A 20,937-nucleotide genomic window follows, 5' to 3' on the forward strand; every position below is an offset into this window, starting at 1 on the left:
AATTCTGAGGAAAATTAGCCATATTTTACAAGTTTTCATATAGCCCAGGCTCTCAAAATGATGCCAAACTTCTGTATTAGATAGATTGAACACTATTAGTGATAAAAGAAGTGAAATATATAGATATATAGTATTTAAAAGTACAATAAGACAGCGATATATGCGCCTTCCAAAATCAGAATTGACGTTGGCTGACCAAAGCTGACCTGTACACCGGCATTGATTTCTCAGGCATACTTCACTCTATCAAAGCCAATTTTTTTTTAAAAGGACTGCTGACATGTAGTGATATGATTTGGGAGAGTTTAGGCCTGCCTGTGCATCATTTAAAATCAATAAAAGTGCTTTTTGGGCACAAAAAAAGAAAACGAACCTGAATATTTTCAATTTGAGCTGTGTGTAACATTCGTTTCAGCATTTACCAGTAACATATACAATGATATGTACACATATTAACAAAGCTCACATTTATTTGTGTTATTTTGCCATTTAAATTATTCAAATAGACCTTGTAGTTAGCGAGATAAGCCCCTTTGCGTAAGGGTAGGACATTTTCTAGCACAGGGCTAAAAATAGGCCTAGGGTTCAAGAGGTATGCAAACGCAGTCGAACGCACCAGTCCTGCAGTAAATCCTCCCAGAATTCATGTAAGGAAGTATTCCAGAGTCAGAGTCATATTTAGAACGTTTTGGGAACAGATCTCTGCACCACAGCTGCTGAACCTTTGTCCGAAATGCATTCCCTTTTTTTATTGTAATAGATGAACCTATAACTTTGCCCCACCGTTTGCTTTGAGGTCTCCGATCGGATGTTTCCTTATTCTCTCTTGCTGGCAAGCGGGCTAGTTTTCTATTTTTACAACCGCTCAATTAACAAGATACAGCATGTGAAAAAGTTTTTGGAAGGTGGATGTTTTCCGTTTCCTTCTGCTCCCTGTCTTTGTGCTAAGCTAGGCGAAATACATCCTCGACTCTGTACTGTGGAGATCAGTTAACTGAGTGAACCTGTTTATCCAATGTGTGTGTGTGTAAACAGGTGATTCATTGATTCAGAGTAATTTACCTCTTTCTTTGTTTAGAAGACAAAAGGACTCTGACCTTTAAACTTTGACCTCTCCACTGTTGTCGATACCGCGACCTTTGAGCTGCAGCTCATTTATCACGCTCTGCAGGCCGCTGTGGTATCTGAGTTATAATTATAGCGGTGTAACGGTACGTGAACGTCAGTGCGGGGGAAAAATGTAAACAAATGCAGGGTCTGTTTCTTTTTTTTCATTTAACAGACGGTTCAAATCCTGGGACAGCATTTTGCAACTTTGGTCAAATATTTTCATTATAAAAAAAGGAACAATTCAAACTTCTGTATTACACTGTACGAACAATGAACTAACACATCCCCAAAAGGCAACAGGTCACAACAGGCTATAGATAGAACTGAGAAGCATATCTTATGCTATGAAATTGCAAAATAAAACTTGTGAGTTTTAATTGATTCCACCTTGGCTGTATTTTAACATTCAAACATTTATCATCTCATTGATCGGCTCCATCTGGGCGATGCTTTCGAATGTGCGTTAGCATTAGGGGTGTCGCGGTTTCGATTTCAAATTGAAGATAATCATCATAATGAGCTTTTGATGGAACCCTTCAAAGTCAAAAGCAAGATCTTTGATTCTCCCTGCCAACCGGCCAGGAAATCTGAAAGAAAGTTAGAGAAGGAACAGTATCGACACTCTCAGTGGTCTCAGCCTCAGGTCAGCCTTCATGTCTTCATGCTGCCCACGGCTACTATTTGAGATTCAGCCATTGTTGGATATCAGCTTTTATTTGAGAATGTACATTATTAGCATATGAAAGTAATTCACTACATTCATTACAAACTAATCATTGACTATAGGTGAATAAAACACAAAACATTGTGCAGGATGAGGAGGGATTTCTCACCATCATTTTCTGCCTTTCTCTTCAGGGAGTTTGATCCAGGATACGTCAAGGAGTTTGGTTCTTCACGTCCCTCCCTCCCTGCTCTTCCTCTTCCTCCTCCTCCTCCACTTCCTTCTCTTCCTCCTTCGCCTCCTCCTCTTCCTCCTCCTCTTCCATCTCTAACTCCACCACCACCACAGCAACGACGACAAACACCGCAGTCATCCCACCACAGCAGACCATGTTCAGCCGGAGGAGTCCAACTACGCATCAAGAACAGGTAGGAGAGGGCCTCCAACGATTGGCCGTTTGCTAGATCCCTCCCTCAATCAGCGGTTGTCCAATAATTTCTTGCAACTGTAACTAGGCACGTCAGGCCTGTCAAGCTGTCAAGAGATAGTCTGTATATAAAGACTTTGAATGCTGGTTTCTTTTCTTTTACTCTCCCAAGTGTAAGGAAAGGATCAAACTGTATGTTTGTCTGCTTCAACATAACCGTTAGCATGTTTGGCTAATTAGCTCTCTTCTGAATAACACATGACCAAAGAGCATTTCATACTACATTATTTTGCTGCAGTTTTTTTTGTTTCTGTTCTCCAGTCACGATTAGGACTTCCACTCTGTAAGATGTCTCTACTGTGTACAGTACTGTTCTCAATTCTACAAGCAGAGTTAAGGCTAATGTTAGCAACTCTGTCCCGTTCTGTTCGACTTGGGAAAGTTGACATCAACAGCAAAATAAGTTGAAAAGAGAAAATACAGGCAGAGAGCACACATTTCTAATGGGTCATAAATTAAGGTTGAGAGGGATTATTTTTCAGTCTATACATGTTTTTTTAGGAAAACGCTGCATATACCTTTAAAAAGACAGCATTGTAAGCCAACCCATGAATCTCATGTTAGCTTAATTAGCTAGCCAGCTACAGCCGTAGACTGTATCTAAGAAGAGGATGTAGTCATCGTGACATCACCCATTGGTTTGTGGACTAGGGTTTTCAAGCCTCAAATTCAGTGATTTGGCCGTCGTCATCATTTTCTCATAGACTTCTATACAATCAGACTTTTTTTTGCAACCAGAGGAGTCGTCCCCTGATGGTCAGTAGAGAGAACGCAGGATTTAAGACACTTCTGCTTTGGCTTCACTCGTCAGAACCGGAGGTTGCGGCCTGGATAAAATCTGCTAGAGAGAACAGTGCACGGAGGGCATGTGAGAGACCAAAGAAATGTGCTTTAGTGCCATAGTGTCGCTGACTGGGACTTCCCATTTGATAACAGTTCCTTCCAGTGTCAATTCATTATTTTTATTTGTCTATCCCTGTTGGACGGCCTTGCGGCTTCAAACAGGAAGTGAGGTCAAATAATTGTCAGGTTTCCTGCGGTCAGCTGAAGACCTCATCACCCCCTGGCGTTAGGGATGTCCTGTCTGTGCTTCCTTTGTGTGTGAGTGTGTGTGTTACAGTCAGAGGATTTATTAGTGTGTTTGTGACTCAGGGCTCGAACTCAGATCAGCAGGGAAACAAACAGTGTAAACAGTCTGCTCAGGTTGCTATGGTAACCCTCCCCCGTGACATCACAGGCTCAGCCCAGCTGTTCGTTAGATTTGAAAACTCTTTGACATCACACTGATGTCCAATTCATGCATTGTGTGACTTATATGCTGTGTTGTTATGTGTGTGTGTGAACGTATGAGGCCTGTACATCTCATCTGTCGTAGCTTCCTGGTTCAACCCTCTACTGTCCGCTCTCTCTCTCTCTCTCTCTCTCTCTCTCTCTCTCACTCACTCACTCACTCTCTCACTCAGTGTTGTGAGGATCAGCTCAGCCCGTACAGACAAACAGTCTATAAATACTGACACTCTGCTACAGCCTAATATGGAGGTCAGGTCCTAGAAGTATGCTTTGCGTTTGTGTGTGTGTGAGTGTGTGTGTGTAATGAACATCACGGCCTCAGGGGGGTGCTAGTGCGACTACAGACCTTTGCTCTGGTTGACTTGTCTTGCGTCCTGTGCAAAGACTCTTTACTCACAATATTTCCAAAACTCATCATTCCTTAAAAAAACATTTTACGCTGGGAAAACTCAAAGCTCCACGCTACTACACAATGCTTTTGTTTTGATAGGGTGACCGAGCAGTTCTGTTGAACCTCCAGCAGGTTTAGGATTAGTTCTCCGCTACGTGTCCTGCTGAAGTGCCTTTGAGCAGCAACACGTAGGCCCAGATGATTGTAACAACATGAAGGAGTCATTAGAGTATACTCTACCGTTGGTCTCATAGAGTCAGATAAGCAGCCAGAATGACTCTATTCTCCCACAATCCCCTGGGCTGGTTGGTTATCAGATACCACTGAGGAGAGAGGAGGGGGGAAAAGAGGGAGGGCAATGCTTGTCTCTTATTGGTCCAAAAACAGGAAGCGGGCCATCAGAGCCCCATGAGGCTGGGTGTTATTATGGAGAGGACAGACTGACTGATTTATAATCACACTGTCTCTCTCTCAAGATCCCTTCTTTCCTTTCCTATTCCTCACTTTTGTCCTATTTCCTTTCCTCTCCTCCCCTTCTTTCCTCTCCTACATTGCTCCTCTTTCTCCTCCTTTCCTCCATGTTCCATCCCCTCACTTCTCCTTCTTGGCTATCCTCTTTTCTTTTCCTCCCTTGTATTCCTTTCCTCTCCTTCCTTTTTTCCCTTCTCTTCCCTTCTCCACTTGTCTCCTTCGTTCCTCTTCCCCCTGTTTTCCTTCTCCTCTCCTCTTTCCTTCCTCGGATGTTTCTTTAGTTGAATCACCACATTTTTCTGGAACGACATCATCACGTAATGGCAAAAAAACACACGCGTGCAACGCAAACAAGCTCCCTTACACACACACACACACAGTTTCAAGAGAAACAGTGCAGTCTAGTGTTAGTCCCTGTATTAACAGACCTGTCACTAACTGCAGTGTCCAATCCTGTGTTTTGGTGATGGGCGGGACTACACTGTGTTTACTGTAATATCAGTCTAACCCATGGTTGCTGACAGAGCCTGCTGCACTGTTGCTATAGTTTCCTGCAGTTCACACGCATCTGATTTAGATCTGTGGTTAAACTGTTGACTCGATTGATATTTGAGGTACTGCTTTCTGTGGCCGTGGTTGATGTGGTCTAGTGAGTGTCTGCATATTTTTGGGTGTCCTTGGTCTCAGGGGATCCTAGAAAGGAGGTCCTTGAGGAGGTCCGTAGTTATCAGCACACAGTAAAATGTGCCACATGTTGGGTTAGACATTTTGAACTGTCACTAAGCCCTTAGTATCAAGCTGTGCTGTCATGAATCTACCTGGGCCCCGTGATGGCTGACCAACGGACAGATACTTGGCAGCTTGACCAGGCCTTGTATCTGCATTGTGTCTGCTCAGGTTAAACTTCAGCGGTTGACCCCACTGGCTTGATTGGCCCACTTCATCTGAATGCCGTGGCCCGCTCAACTGTCAGACCAACCTCACTGAATATCTTGTTCCACTAGTCTTATCAATAGCCACTAACTAGCGACCCCTCTGGTATGAGAAACCTTTCAGGAATAATGTCCCTTGACATGTCTTTGCAAATAAAGGCAAGCACAGGGTCATCAGGACCCTGTCAATAACCAGTGCTTTGAATGGCGACTGGCGTTTGAAGCGTCCGCAAACACTGCCAGCCAATCAGAGACCAGCACTAATGGCAGAAATGGTCCCAATACTATCCATTGGTGTCATATAAAGTACTTTCATATACACACGCTTTTGACGTATTTTTCTAATACAAATTTTGACACACCCCAAACATGCAGAAAAGCTATTAACATATATTCACAAACATGTTCTGACACACACAGGTCAAGTGTGTCCCCAGCATCCACTTTGGCCCACCTCTCTCCCTCTCTCTCCAATTTTGGTTTCCGAGCAGATCAAAGAGATTATTATTCTGGGCTGGAGGAACAGTTTCCCACGGCAATAGATAAGGTCTCTGTTCAGAGAGACACACCCTGAACACACACACACACACACACACACACGCACGCCCACAGGGAAGTAAAGACAGTTTCAGCTCAGATATTTTCCACATGGCTTATACCTCCACCAGTTAGGTTCTGTTTTCACTTCCCAGTTTTCAGTGTTTTGGTTCACGTAAAAAATGAAAATTACTCTTATGAAACATTTTCCAAATGTGTACTGTTATGAAAGTAACACATATGGTATGAGTGCATTGTCTCTTAATACTATCTATTTGTCATGGGCTGTATGTTCAACGTATCCTCATTCAACGGTTTGTATGATATCTCACGAAAAGTTACTCCTTATTTTTCATGTGTTTTCCTACGAAAGCCAGAAACTCGTGTTACGTATAGCACTCGTGCATGCATACAAACTTTTGAAAGTAAACGTTATTTAAACGAAATAACTGTCGAGGTTTCTGAAGTACGCACGCTACATGACAAACAGATTAATGTTGACCCATCCACTCACCCTGTATACGTTTTCGCAGTTTTTACACTTCCTCTTTCATAATTACGTGGATTACATACAAAATTATTTTGAGGGATGTCTACAAATTATGGCGCATTATATTCGTAGGTATAGCTATGAATACTGGATGAGAGCAGCCGGGTACATTAAAAAGTTAGTTTCCAAACCATCCACCCTGCCGACTCCACTATAGGACAGGACCTTTTGAGACGCTACATGCAGTCACTGCTCCCAGCTGTGGTTGTTCAACAAATAGCTCCAATTCTTACTGCTGCCACAACCACAATGTCTCACATCTCTGTTTCTTCTCCAGTTCAATGAATACGATTTGTGGAAATCAGACAGCTTTGGAGTTGTTTTTTCTCTTTGGCAGTTTTCCCTCTGCTTCCAGTGTTTGTGCTAAGCTAGGCTAAACACTTACACAGTTGGACACAAAGTTCCTTTTTGCCTTCTGCAAGCACACAGTGGTTTGTTTGTAGCAATACAGTTTGAGATTAAGCCATTCATCTTTAGCTTCAAGTTAGCTAGGTATCATTTGTTAACATTAGTTTAGAGTTAGCTTTTTTGTCTCAAAGCTTAGAGTTAGCTGGTTATTCCTGTTAGCTAAGGGTTAGCTTTTTGGTTCCCCTTTATTTAGATTTCTAGTTCCCATTAGCTTAGAATTTGTTTTGGTTCGGTTGGCTTCTAGGTAAGGTATCGTTCCAATTGTCCGGGATTGTCCTGGTTTCAAGCCGAGTCTCTGAGGATCCAGTTTGGTTAGAGTTTAGCTTTTAGGTTCTGTTAGCTTAGCTTAGCATCTGAATATGTTTTCCACCACTGGCTAAGGGACAGTTTAGCAATTAAGAAATTTAGAAAACAAAAAATGATAGCCAAAAATGATAGCCATCCATGTCTCACACAGAGACATGGATGGACTATTGAATGGGTCCCAGAGGTCCCTGAGGAGGTTCCACAGGTCTTTGAAGTTTTCCAGGAGAGTCACATACATACACAGAGTATGTCCTGGGTAGCAGGGCAGCAGGAGGAGGAAGGCTGGTTATTATCTGTAATTATTGAGGGTGTGTTCACATTTCATCAACCTGAACAGAACACACATACAAGTACACTTGTGTGTGTATGTGCGCTCTGATGAAACTGGGGCTGCACAGCTCTTCAGCCTTTCATTAAAAAGCGCTGGGGGTCGGTCTGGCCTTGACACCTGATTCAAACGCTACACAAAGGGAGAGGATATCCTCGCCGTTCCATCATCATTTCTCTCTGTGATCTCAGATACATCTGATGACATTCCCGTGACACGTGATTCCCAGGAATCCAACAGTTGGAGCGCCGTGAATCATGGGTACCTGTAGTAGCACTTTGAGGAGCTACATCTTCACTGAACACCCGTGGATTTAACCTGCAGCCGCTTCCTCTTCTGTGTCTGGGGCCAGAGGTGGATCACAGAGCTGTGTGTTTTTAGAAATAAATCAAAAGCCTAAGTGACATTAACTGATATGAGTTTGGATCAGCTACACATTGACAATGCTGAGTGTTGACTTATTAAAAACAAGAACATGTAATATTCTTGAGTGAGTACTGGTACCCCGAGAAGTAATCAGAGGGCTGAAATTAAGGAGGTTCTTGTGGTCCCAGGAGGAATGCAGGGGTCCTTAAGAAGCTACCAGATGTCTTTATGGAGTTGTATTAGAGAAAACAGTCGTCTTTGAGGAATCCTAGGAATGTATATTATGTAACTTAAAAAATGTATTTCTGTTTTTAGGTGGCTGGAGTGAAAATGAATCATCCTCTACATTTGTTGTGTTATGGTTTCAGAATTAGGAAGTAGGAACTCTTACAGGATCATGTTTTTCCCAAATGATGTACAGATTTTTTGGGATTCTATGATAAAAAAAGGCTTGAAAAATAGTGCGTCATTTTGGCCCTTGATTCTGAGAAGCAGCAATCTAAGCTAAGAGATGTAGTTTGACTGCATCCTATCCGGGCAAAGACATAACGCTGCAAAGCTCAAGCAGCTAAATCAACTTCTGAAGAAGCAATATTTCTGCTGTTGGTGGAGGATATTGAGGATATTTACCAATCAGGAGCATTATGATGTTGTCATGATTTTGTTTTTAATTGTTAGCTTGTTTAGTTTTTACGCTAATTTTCAACGTGGAAAATAGGCTTACGAACCGAACAATAGGTTTGAATAATACTAGTGTATTTGGAAAATGTAAAAGCTTAAATTGTGGGAAATATAATGTTCTTTCGGTGGAGGCACTGCGCTCAACCTGGCAACCCACCCAACGTCACAGACAATGTGCTGCCTGACACGCCCACCACGGAAGAAAAACATTGTACACGGCACGTGTGTTCTGGCAGGCTATGCTAAACTAGCTTAGCAGGAAAACAACACGCACAAACTCACACTACAAGCACACACGCTACAAGCAGCTGTATTATTATCATTGCATTATACATATTATTCACATCAGAGGGAACAATATTAACCGTATCATAAAAACGACACGATAGACAAATTAACACAGTAGTAACGCTACTGCAGATGTAAAAACAAAAGCACTTCACTTACCAAAGTTGCTGTTCACTTAAAGACAACGTCCATCCTCCTTTATTTGTTAACAAAGAGTTCAATACCACGGTTGTACAGAACATTGGTGCGGTTCAGTTCCAGCTAGAGGTCCTCCTGCGAATGTGTTCGTTGAGCTGTAGATCCACTCGGGTCTCAGCAAAGGTTTTCAAAAGCACCGTAGCTTGTAAGTGTCCTGTCTTGCTATGGTGTCGTGTTGCTGTCTTGGTTAGCCAACTCAAGTTAGAAAATCTAGCATAGCTCCAAACACCAAGACGCTCAGTGGCAAATAAAACGCATTCCCAGCCATAAAATGTGCAACGCTTCTCCGACGCTGTCAGCCAGGAATACCGTTTGTACAAATCCTTTTCCTGGCTGGGTCAGGGCTGCTAGCTGTGGGGTTGGCCGACCCTTTCTTACGATGTCCATTTTTTCTGGAAATGTCCTTCTCCAGAAAGGCGTTGCCAGTAACTCCCAAATCCGTTTCTCCTCCTCCTTCAGCCATTGAGTGTTAAAAAAACAAAGCTACACCAAGCAAAACGCTAAAAATGCCATGTCAATGTCATTACTTCTTACATATCTTTCAACTTGAACTCTTACTACTACTACTAACTTCTGCTAGCTAGCGTCAGCTTCACAATAGTAATGCTAGCCCACTGACCAATCACGGCGCACGTTAATGCTGAGCTGCACGTTAATGCTGAGCTGCACGTTAATGCTGAGCTGCACGTTAATGCTGAGCTGCACGTTAATGCTGAGCTGCACGTTAATGCTGAGCTGCACGTTAATGCTGACGTACTTGTAGGCCACCTAGACAGCTCTGATATGTCAGAGAATACGCCCAACATGTCAAACTAAAGATCTGATTGGTTGAAGATTATGACAATATCGTCCCCATTTACTTAAACTGCAAAGGTTTCCTAGCGGCCCACCACTGAGTATTTATTATTTAGGTACCATAAATATTTGTGGCAAATTTCCCAGCAATCCATCCAATGGTGGCCCTAGAGAAAAGATCAGGGGACTACCAAAGTTTATCATTATTTATTTTCTTAGAAAGCATTATCTGTCAAGTAAATTTCCCAATACCGATCAGTGATTCCAAACTTTTGTTGATATGTCTGCCCTTGTTTTTGGACTCCAGGCCGTCTAGCAGTGATAATCTAAAAATCAATAATAGTCTGTTCCCTGTTCACTGTGGAAGCACACGCTGCATCATGGGACGTCTTTCTCCTCGCAGCTTCAAAATCGGCTCAATCACCCACTGTTTTCAGCAACTCTCTCTCTCCTAGTTTATGTGTCCTCCCTCCTCCTCATTCCACTCTCAACCTTTCTTGTGTTCTCTTTACCTCCTCAAGTTCTCATTTTGATTTTGATTTTCACTGTCTGTTAGACAGGAAAGAAAATCGTGTGGAGTTCCAAATCCCTCACCCCTCTGCCTTTTTCATCCTCCCCTTCCTTTTATCTCTCCCACCATTTCCTCTCTTTCTACCATCTCTCCATCAGACTTTATCTCCCTCCCTCCCTTTCTTGCTACTCATTCCTCCTTGCAATCTTGTACCCTACCTCCCTCTTTTCTCTCGTCCCTCCTCTCTTGCTCTCTTTCTCTTCAGACTCTCAATGTCTCTCGCCCACACACCACATCAACAGCTACCATCCAGACCAAGCCGGGCTAAGGATGTTTACTCCATGCTTTTATCATATGGCCTAATGACGTTTAATTGCTTCATGTGCCTAATGAGCTTGGGGACGGGGACCAACGCAATGCAACTCGATCCAACCTGCCAGCCCCAGACTGGAACTGCAAAAGGGACAGATCAGAGGGTGGTTGAGGATCAGTAGTGGCGAGTCTTTTCGATGGAGTGTTGATGGGAAAGAGGAGCATCTGAACGCAGAGAGGAATAGGGTGGTTTGCGTTGGTCTGGATAAGAACTTCTTCAAAGGAGACACGGCCGACAGTGGACTGCAACATTGGAGACACATTTGATTAAGAAAGAAGGTTTTGATTTGAGTTACGTTTGAGTAGCAGTAGAGTAGATGTAGACAGTAGAGCAAAGCAGGTTTCTAAGGTCAAATAAGAAACAAGTTCAGCAAAAGATACGAAAAGAAACGGAAACCGAAGACGGCCGAAGGTCCAATCGGTGGTCAGAGTAGATTTCGTTAGAGGACAAGTTCTTTTGGAAGTACTCTTGTACACAGGAGAGCATATAAGGTAAGAGTTGAGTAGAGTTCAGTTGAAATGACCAAATTTGGATCTTTCTAGAAGGAGACGCCAAACAAACAGCCTGAAGTAAAAGGTGTTGAAATGGACCATTGTGTGATTTTCTAAGAGAAGAAGAAACTTTTAGTTAAGAAGAGTACAGCTAAGACGGAGGCAGTAGAGAAGAAAGAGTATAGTGGACTTTGAATCTGAGCCATGGAGCTGCTGGAGGCGTTCTACCGCAGGAAGCTCCGGAAGAAGCAGAAGAAGGCCGAGCTGGGCCGATCAAATGGGGCGCTGTGTCGGTCGCCATCAGAGGCCAGCGTCAATGGCCTGGCGACTGGCCTCATCTCCAGAGTCCTCAGGTTCACCTCCAGGTAAAATGGGTCACATGTTAAGTTTATGAGTGAGAAACACGGGAGGTGTTGGTGGTTGGTTCGGGTCAAGAAATAAGAATGACCAGAACGTGAGATCAGAAGACGACTGTGTAAGACTGGAATATTTGAGGTGATTGACTGGTACAAAACATTTTAGTATTTCTTCTAGGCAAGCGGTTTTAGGTGTTTCCTGTAACGCAAAAATTGTCAGTGTTGATTGAAGTGAATGTGCTAATTGTTGCTGGAGTAATGGAGTCTCACCGTAGTCCCATTTTCACGCAATTCAAAACCATAAGTTGCGCATCATTTGCAATTTGCCCTTTTGTTGCGTCTGATTGCAATTATCCATGTGGCAATGTATAAATGTGCATGAGGCCAATGCATCGGTGGTGTGGAGTGAGACTACAGACTGAGCCATAAGCCAGTCGGGACTCAAAGGGCCCCGACACACTCAGCCGATAAGGGGACCGGGGCTCTTGGGCCATATAGACCTGGCTCAGGTCGGACTCAAGCTCACTTAATTTCCATCCATTTATTGTTCCCATCTCGGCCTCTGATGGGTCAAATGTTTCCATGATTAATAAGGAATGTGCACATTTACGCACGAGTCACAGCCACGTAAGTAATTCATTCTTTTTTATTTAAAAAAAAAAAAATCATTCTCCTGCATGTTCAAAAAGAACATGTAGGGGAGATTTCATCATTTGTCTTTCATGACAAGCCTGTCATTGCTTCCTGTCACTGCATCGTTTTTTTTAAAAGACATTTCTTTTAATATAGATCAACAAAACTCCTGCAAACTGTCGTCTTGGCTTACATGCAGAGATATTTCTTGATAAATATCTATGAATGCAAGTGAAGTGGACAGGGTGCGGGAGTGTTGTTGTACATTGTCGACCATATAAGTATTCTTCATACACACCTACGACCAACAGGTGTGCAAACTTTTTTATTTTTTTATTTTTTTTTATTTTTTATTTTGGACAGTAGCTTAGATTACAAACCATACATCAGCACAAGGGCAGTATTCAATATATGCCTTCCACAGTTTTCAAAATTGGGTAACTTTGTACAATTTGGGAGTGTACACATAATCAAAGAAAAACATCAGTCAGGGGGACTTGAGAGAGAATGGAATAGAGGTCGATGAGGCTTGCTAAGCTAAAGCAATGTTACAGGGTCATTCATTCATTATTCCACAAAATCTGTCCGTAAGCGTTTTACATATCTCACCCACTTGTATCAGAGTTGAATAAACACACTTCTCTGAAGACAAAGGGAAAAGGTAATCCTTTCAATAACATAGATGTCATTTACTATATCTATGTACTCCTGTATCATGGGGAGCTCAGGAAGCAACCAGCGCTTTTTTACAAGCTGTTATTAAAATGCCAAACATGTATTCATCTGGACGCCCTGCTTGAAAATCTAATTTTCCTAAGAACAATGTAGAAAATTGCAGGGGCAGGTCAGTGTTGAGTATGATTGTTAGTGTTTTATGAAACTCTGCCTAGAAAGGTTTTTATCACTGGACACTCCCAAAATATCTGCCAGTGATTTGCTTCCCGAGCCCCACACCGTCTCCAACATGTGGCATCCCCTCCAGCAAAGCGTGCCTTCTGCTTCAGTGTGATAAAGAAGCGAATTACACACTACCGCACAAATTCCCGCCACACATGAGAATTGGTGCATTTCCATTGAAATTTACCCACATCTAACCAGGCCTCATTTGATATTGAGAGGTTACCTTCTCTTTCCCATTTTTCCTTAACTGCAGTGTGAGGATTTGTTGTCATAAGGCCTTTGTAGGATCTAGAGATAATACCCTTATTTGAATCATTTTGGTAGGCACTGGGGTCATCAAGGTCTGTTGTATTTCTCTGTTTGCTCTTCTAAAGTTTTTTTGGGGGCATTTCTTAGAGTGAGACAGGAAAGGTATGACATGCAGCAAAAGGGGCCACACATACCTCAAAACAGAAAGCCAAATAAAGCCCAATAGCAAAAAAACAGCTAAAATCTCAACTGACTAAAGCTAATAATCAAAATAATGAACACGTTTTCAATGTGGAAGAAATTAATTTGTTTGTGTCCCTGAATACTCACTGGTGAGATATTTCAAATATTTGGAATTTGTGGAATGTACAACTTTGACATGATCGACTCAGATGTGACATTTAAGACTTTGACAACATTGGTGTGGTGTGAATGCATGGATGTGCATTAGTGCGGTCCATGTTTCAGAAATAGACTTGGATCTGAAGCTCAGACCAAATCATACCATTCTGTCCTCGAGCCCGTCCCCCGAGAGCTGATGGCCGAGGGTGAAGGGCATCTGGACACGTGTAACAGCGGCGATAACGCGCTGAGGAATTCCAGTCACGTCCCGTCATTACCCAGGATTCCCGGGGTTCACAGACACGCGGGCTTTCATGTCTCTGTCTCCTACTTACTCAGATACAATCGTTTCCTGTTTATCTGTGTGGATGAATACGGAACAGCTGAACATGTCAAATATAACGAGGATGGGGGAAGATGTTTGCAACCGCCAAGCTATCCGACGTCTCTCTTATCACAACTGGTTAGATAACACATTCAAAAATTATGACGGTGATGTCATAAAGATTATCACTGCAAACAAAAACACATCACTCATTTAGTCCCTGAAATGTTATCACCATTTTTTGTTTATTTGAAGTGCGGTTCAGTTTGAAAAAGAACAAAACACACACTCTGACATTGCTGTTTCTTTTTCTCATTCATTTTTTCATGATTGCTGTTCAGTTATCGTCCATGAAACTCAACACCTCTAGGGAAAAGCCAACCAGTAAAGGAAGTGTTGAGTTTCATTGACGGCAGCGTAACATTAATGGAAAAAAAAGCAAAGTGGAGGTGACTGGAAATATTTACTGAAGGAAAACAGTATGTGTGTTAAAATTCTAACTGAGAACAACAGTGGAGAGAATTGACTTTTTTTACAGTTACTTTTTTGGGAGCCTGAAGTTGAAAGTATTTGAGCATTTTCCTCAGTTGGAATAGAAGGGAGAGGCAGAGATAGGGAGAGGTTGAGTTAGATCTCTGTGGAGACAATGCAGCTGTGTGTGTGTGTGTGTGTGTGTGTGTGTGTGTGTGTGTTACCGTGGGAGGACACAGCAGGATAATATTTAATGTGGAAATGATCCGTTTTCTAGTTCCAGTTCTGTTGTTGAGACTGTGAAAGTACATCCCTCTCAAACGAGTTTTCTGAGTTCTACAGTACACATGCTTCATCCTTTATTGAGGGATTACGTTGACATTTTAAAAACAACATGCACTTATTAGGTTTCTTGCAGTAAGTTAGATGTGATTTTGCCTTTATAGATAATCTCTGATAAAAGATAATCTTAATAGTGTCCAAGTGCCCGTGGATGCATTATGCTGTTATGGTTCAAGTATGAAAAATATGGTCAGTTGGAAAGATAAACCGCTGCTGACTCTGAGGACAGACAGGGTGGACATCTACAGTATCTGAAACCTGATCCATCATTAAGTTAAAATCAGATGAGTCAGCAGCTGATGAGCTTGTTGCCGCTTTAAATATTCTCAATCACATTGACCATATTGTTTGACCTTTAAGTTTAAGATTTAACTGTAGAAAATGTTCTACACCTGGAAGCATTTTTGCTTAGCAAAATTGATAAGCATGTGCGCATACGACCCGCTCTCACTCCCAACTACTTAAATACTGCAGCTTGATCAGAGGTCCTACGAGTCAAACTGAGGCACTCCACGTACCATCAAGCGTCAGTTTTGCATGTGCAAGGCTTCCTCCAGTGGCAATATTAACTAAGACGGGAGTTAAGTAGGAAGTATGGTGACGCAGTAAAACAAAAGATATAGTCTGCATAGGGAACACGACGGGGTGGACGAATGAACATAGGACTTTCACCCAGGAGACCGCTGTTTGTGTCCTGTGTGAAACCAAAAACGTCTCGTTATAATTGGCAAGTTAACTTATGTAACATACTTGCCTTGCGAACATAACTTAACTTATGTAACAAACCTACTTATCTTAACCCAAACCACGATCTTTTGCTAAACCAAATGAAGTTATTTTGTTTGATTTCACAACATTACCCACGTGTTGAAGGCTATCGGACTGTCTTGCACATTGAGTACTGGCGCTAGAGGGATACCCAGTGCTTTAAAAAGTGTTGCCAAGAGGTCCTGACTGAGCATCCGAATGCAGCTCACCAACAGCACATCAAAAGCTCACCAAATAACACTTTATTTCTATACTTTTCAATCTATATGAAAACTGAAGTGTAAAAATTACAAGTGCCCGACCTTTCTTCGTGGTGGACCAGTACCATAATGGAATCTGGTTGCCTAGACTCAACTGAAACTGGAAAGTTCATTTTGTAACCTTTGGACAGAGCCAAGCTAGCTGTTTCCACCTGATTCAAGTCTTTATGCTAAGCCAATATAACCAACTGTTGGTTCAGCTACATATGTACAGATATGAGAGTGGTATCAATCTGTCAGGGTCAATCAAGTGTCAAGTTTGACTTCCTCCACAGATAATGCATCTTGTTATACCCTTGAGTTTGAAGCAGAATGCGTTTTCGCATTGAAAACTTGAGTCAAACACTGCGCACACGCTAACTCCGTCTGTGTATTTCAACCCCGCAGACGCAGTGAGCCGGCGTCCCGTCCTCACTCTTGGCATTCAACGAAGCTCGGTGAAGGTCAGCAGCCGTCGGATAAGGGAGGGATGGACACGATGAGCAGCGCCTGGCACCACAGCTACCACGCCAGGTCAGTGATCAAAAGCAGCTCTGATAAAACTCCATTATTTCCCCGGGCCCCTCGTTTTGCGCTACCCCACCATTTTCATGCCTTTGCGCTGGCAATAGCCGAGGCCGGAGGCATTTTCGGGTTGTTGGTCCGCCGCATTAGTGTGAACGCAATGTCTCAGGAAAGCCTGGAGGTTTTTTTTGTCAAATTTGGCACAAAAGTCTATTCGGACTCGAGGACAGGCGGTAACCTCTGGTTCCGAAAAATGAAGCCAATGTAGAAGTGACTTAAACTTACATTTTCTCTAAGGGCAACATTGGACGTAACTATAGTTCCTATCACTTATTAAACCAAACAAAAATCCATCTTCATAAAAACAAGTTGTACAAATAATAATATATAAACAAGCATATTAAAGCTACTGCAGATGTAAAAACAAAAGTAAAAAAAAAGTGTAATTCACTATTTAAAGACAAAGTCCATCCTCCTTTCTTTGTTAACAAAGAGTTTAATCCCACGGTTGTTCAGTACATCTGTGCGTTTTAGTTCCAGTAAGAAGTCCTTCTCGATTCATGGACGCCAGTGAGGACAGTGGAGCCTCCCCAGTTATATTTCTTGAATACGTTTTAATGCGTTTGAGGACTGAAATGATCCGCTCGGCAGTGGCAGCAGATTGGATAAAAGCTCTACTTAAAACAAGCTGCACTGGAAGCAGAGCAACTGAGGAAGACAGTAGCTGTGCAATGAGAAAATAAAAATAATGGGAAAATACAGTGTATTTATGAAAAATTGTTAAATTATAAAATAGCTATAACTTTGTGATTCTGTCTAGGCCAGCAGAGAAGGCTTTGCTGGCCCTGACGGCCCACCACTGATATATATATATATCTCTGTATGTATTTGTTACCTGCACATGTTCTACATCATATATTGATGTCTTGTGTAGCTCCAAAGGCTTTGCACTGTACATCCTGTGTGTACAGATATGAAAGAATTGCGATAGTTTTAGCAGATTTTCTGCTCACAATGTCAGCCATCTACCAGCCAAGGACATTAATAACTAGTCATTTATAGCCTGACTTCTTCCGTGTGAACACTTAACACTTCAATGGAAACTTGTACTTGTAGATAAGGAGACAATAGCACTGTGGTCACAAATTTAATAACACAAGATAAGAAAATCAACCATCTCTTTTATTATACTACTCAGGATGCTGGGAACTAGTGTTTGTCTGAAGAGAGACGTTTTGAATATTGGATTGGGGTTTATTGTGTGCCGCTATCAGTCAGTCAGAGGGTCAAAGTTCATGTTTTCAGAGAGACATACCAGTCTTCACTCCTGATGAGAAACGGGTCCCGCTTCAACATCTCTTTCCTGAGGAATTAATGGACAGTCGTGGTTTGACATAACAACACAACACAGTGTAGACTACAAGACTTTGCCCGTGTCGCAGCCAATCAGGGTTACTGTCACACAAACCAGCTTATTTAAAACCTTCACTGGACATTCACAGTGTTTGCGTAACACTCTAACAATGTTTCGTGTCACTAGGGCAGGAATTTGTTTAGTTGACGGAGGTCCAGAGATGGATCAACGTGAGGAGCTGTGAGCTGCTATCTGTCTGTTCTATGATGTGACCTTTGACTGTCTGCTTGGTGTATTTTGATTCTGAAGTGTCAAAATGTACCAACTCTGACCTCAGATTAAAGGCATTTTGGAATATGGGCACTTTTTTGAAATTCAAGACATTTGAGACAATGAGGAACTTTTTGGAAAATGAGGGCATTTTTAGGAAGTAATGAACTATTTTGGGAGAGCAAACTTTTTTTTCTTCTTTTTTCTAGGGCTGTTAGTTTCGGTTATGTTGTGTGTGTGTGTGTGTGTGTGTGTGTGTGTGTGTGTGTGTGTGTGTGTGTGTGTGTGTGTGTTGACATTATGGAGAGTTTTGTCCATGTCGTCTTCCAGAATCAGTAGTTTTAGGATTCAGATGTGTTGTCTGAGACCAATCAGAGCTTCTTCTGGATTCGTCTGCAGATATGATTATAATAAAAGTTTACATATCACACAATCACGTATGTTCCCAGTTAAAGTGCCTGCAGTGATATATTGAGTCGTCCCTGTTAAACACATAACTGTTTAATTGTTGTGCTTGTTGTGTATTTTGCGAAGCGGTGCTGTTGATCAGCAGGTTCATGTCATCAGAGGAAGTTACATCACTGTTTCTTTTAAACAGCAGTGAAGGGGGAATAAAAGCCTCTGACGTGGCTGTGTGTGTGTGTGCGTTGGGTGGACGGGGCATTGACGTCGATGCCTGTAGAAAGGGGCATTCCTGATGCCCTTCCCCCCTCATCTCTGGGTCTCCCATGGCAACCCCCTCCCCTAGTTGGGATCAGAATTGTTGGGATCAGTATAAAAAGTTTGTCGCAACATTTCTGCAGCTCTGCCTTTAAATTAAACGGGAATTAAGAAACAGGAGACAGAAAATCCACCGGGACGGACAGTACAGCTGACAGAAAAGAGACGGACGGCGACACAAAAATTAGACCCCGAGAAGTTACTGACACAGAAAAAAAGAGTAAAGCAGACAGAGAGTGTCCCCGTTTCCAGAGCGGTAATTACATTGTGTTCGGTTGGAGGAGTTGGTGGGTCAAACTGTGACGTAGACACACTTGCACGCACACACACACACACACACACACACACACACACACACACACACACACACACACACACACACACACACACATTTAACATTCCAGTCAGTTATCGAGAGTGAGGTAACAGCAGATTCAGCAGCAAAGCCCCAACTTTACAACCAACAGCCAGAACAGATAAAAAAAAAACCTTTCAAACATGCACCTAGTTACGTAACCGTTCTGTCAATTTAACGCGTTAACTCATGTCTGAATACACCCGAGTCATTTTATGTAAAAGTCACAGCTGCCAATCTGACGAGGTCGGACCTGTAACATTTCTGGAACACTTTAACTTTAAATTGACTATTACACATTAAAGATATTTACTGGACATCTTGTTCTACCTTTTCAAAAACACTGAATTAAATTGATCACTCAATTTATGCCCAATGAAAGAAAAACTAGCCAAATAAACCAGGAAACACTGTGAGCGAGCCAGTTTTAAGTTCTTCTTATGTCTGATCATATATAAAACTTATTTTTAGAAGAGAAATAAAATAAAAACCACAACGATTATCAGACCAGCATTTTTCATGCATTGCCATCAGCATGGATTATGATATGAATATCTAGCAACACACTTTACATACAGCATGTCAGATATATAGGAATTAAATGAGAGTCCCAACTCAATGTGTTGCCGGTCTGTGCTTGTGCACTGTCAGACGTTATAAAACAGGCAGACAAATGTTGTAATAAAGTGATGAAACTGATGAGAAAACGGTCCAAAATTCCAAAATGGTCCCCTATTCAAAAAAGTTCCTCACTTTCCAAAAATGTCCCCTCTCCCAAAACGTTCTTAATTTTCCAAAATGTTCCCCTCTTTCAAAAAAGTTCCGTACTTTCAAAAAATGCCTTGATTTTCCATTGTCTCAAATTTCTTAATTGTCTGGATTCACTGTGAGAGGAGGAGCAACTATCCCATACGCTTACTGTGGTTATTAATTACAAAAAAATACCTGCAAAACTACATTCCCATCAGCCTCAGCTGCGGTCTATGTGTTTAGTGCTGATTATGAAATGTTAGCATGCTAACCCGCTAAACTGATATGGTTAATTATTAAGTATTACCTGCTCATTACCCAACATCAGCATGTTAGCATTGCCATTCTGAGCATGTTAGCATGCTGATGTTAGCTTTTAGCTCAAAGCGCCGCTGTGTCGAAGTCTTTGTGGCGATTTAGCCACATTTCCATCGCCAAAGCATGTCTTGAGTCTCCCTAGTAAAGATTCCCTTCTCTGTCTCTGTCTCTCAGTGCCTCTACCACCGACCTGTCTGGCGGGTTTGACTCTGGCGGCAGCTACCTGAGGAAGAGTCCGGATCAGTACAGCTCTAGGGGCAGCATGGAGAGCCTGGACCACCCTCAGTCCTCCCAGCTTCACTCCGGAGCTCAGCACCACCACCCACTGGGCCACCACACCCACAGCGGACCCCACCCGGCCTACTCCTCCTGCCACCAGCTGTCCTCTGCCAGGTCCATACAAACAAACACCTCAGCAATGTCTGTTGTATCTAGTCTAGCTTAGCACAAACCTGCTAGCCTAGCTTCATCATAAGAGAAACAACTCCAAAGACTGATTTATGGTGTTGTATCTTGCTTATTGATCATCTGTACAAATAGAAATGTAAAAAGGATACATTGTGGTTTTAGCAGCAGTTAGTGTTGAAGCTATTTGTTGAGTGCAGTGACTGCACGCGCCGCTTCAAAGGACTTTTTAGCGGTTTTAGCTCTGTCCGAGATGTACTGTTCTACCGCATTTTAACCAACCCGCCAGAAACTAGAGCATAAGAGCTTTATTTAGTACCATGCATGATGATTTAAGGTTAGAAATGCTCATTTAAGGCTCTAATTTAAGGCTCAACATGCTCTTTTTGGGTTTTCCATTAGTGAAAGTTGTGGATAGTACTTGGCACTATCCGCAAC

At 42.3% G+C, this 20,937-nt stretch overlaps 1 protein-coding gene across 2 annotated transcripts in view; it reads left to right on the forward strand.

The window, feature by feature from the left end:
* The window catches only part of shroom3 (shroom family member 3), a 68,771-nt gene that overhangs the window by 24,538 nt on the left and 23,296 nt on the right, over positions 1 to 20,937 (forward strand). For both annotated transcript variants that reach the window (XM_079179423.1, XM_079179424.1), the window contains exons 3-5: positions 1,969 to 2,202; positions 16,211 to 16,336; positions 20,269 to 20,487. In XM_079179423.1, coding sequence (XP_079035549.1) covers positions 1,969 to 2,202; positions 16,211 to 16,336; positions 20,269 to 20,487 — 579 coding nt within the window. The remainder of the gene's footprint in view (positions 1 to 1,968; positions 2,203 to 16,210; positions 16,337 to 20,268; positions 20,488 to 20,937) is intronic.

The sequence above is a fragment of the Pholis gunnellus genome, assembly GCF_910591455.1.
Source record: "Pholis gunnellus genome assembly, chromosome: 18".
Taxonomy (NCBI): domain Eukaryota; kingdom Metazoa; phylum Chordata; class Actinopteri; order Perciformes; family Pholidae; genus Pholis; species Pholis gunnellus.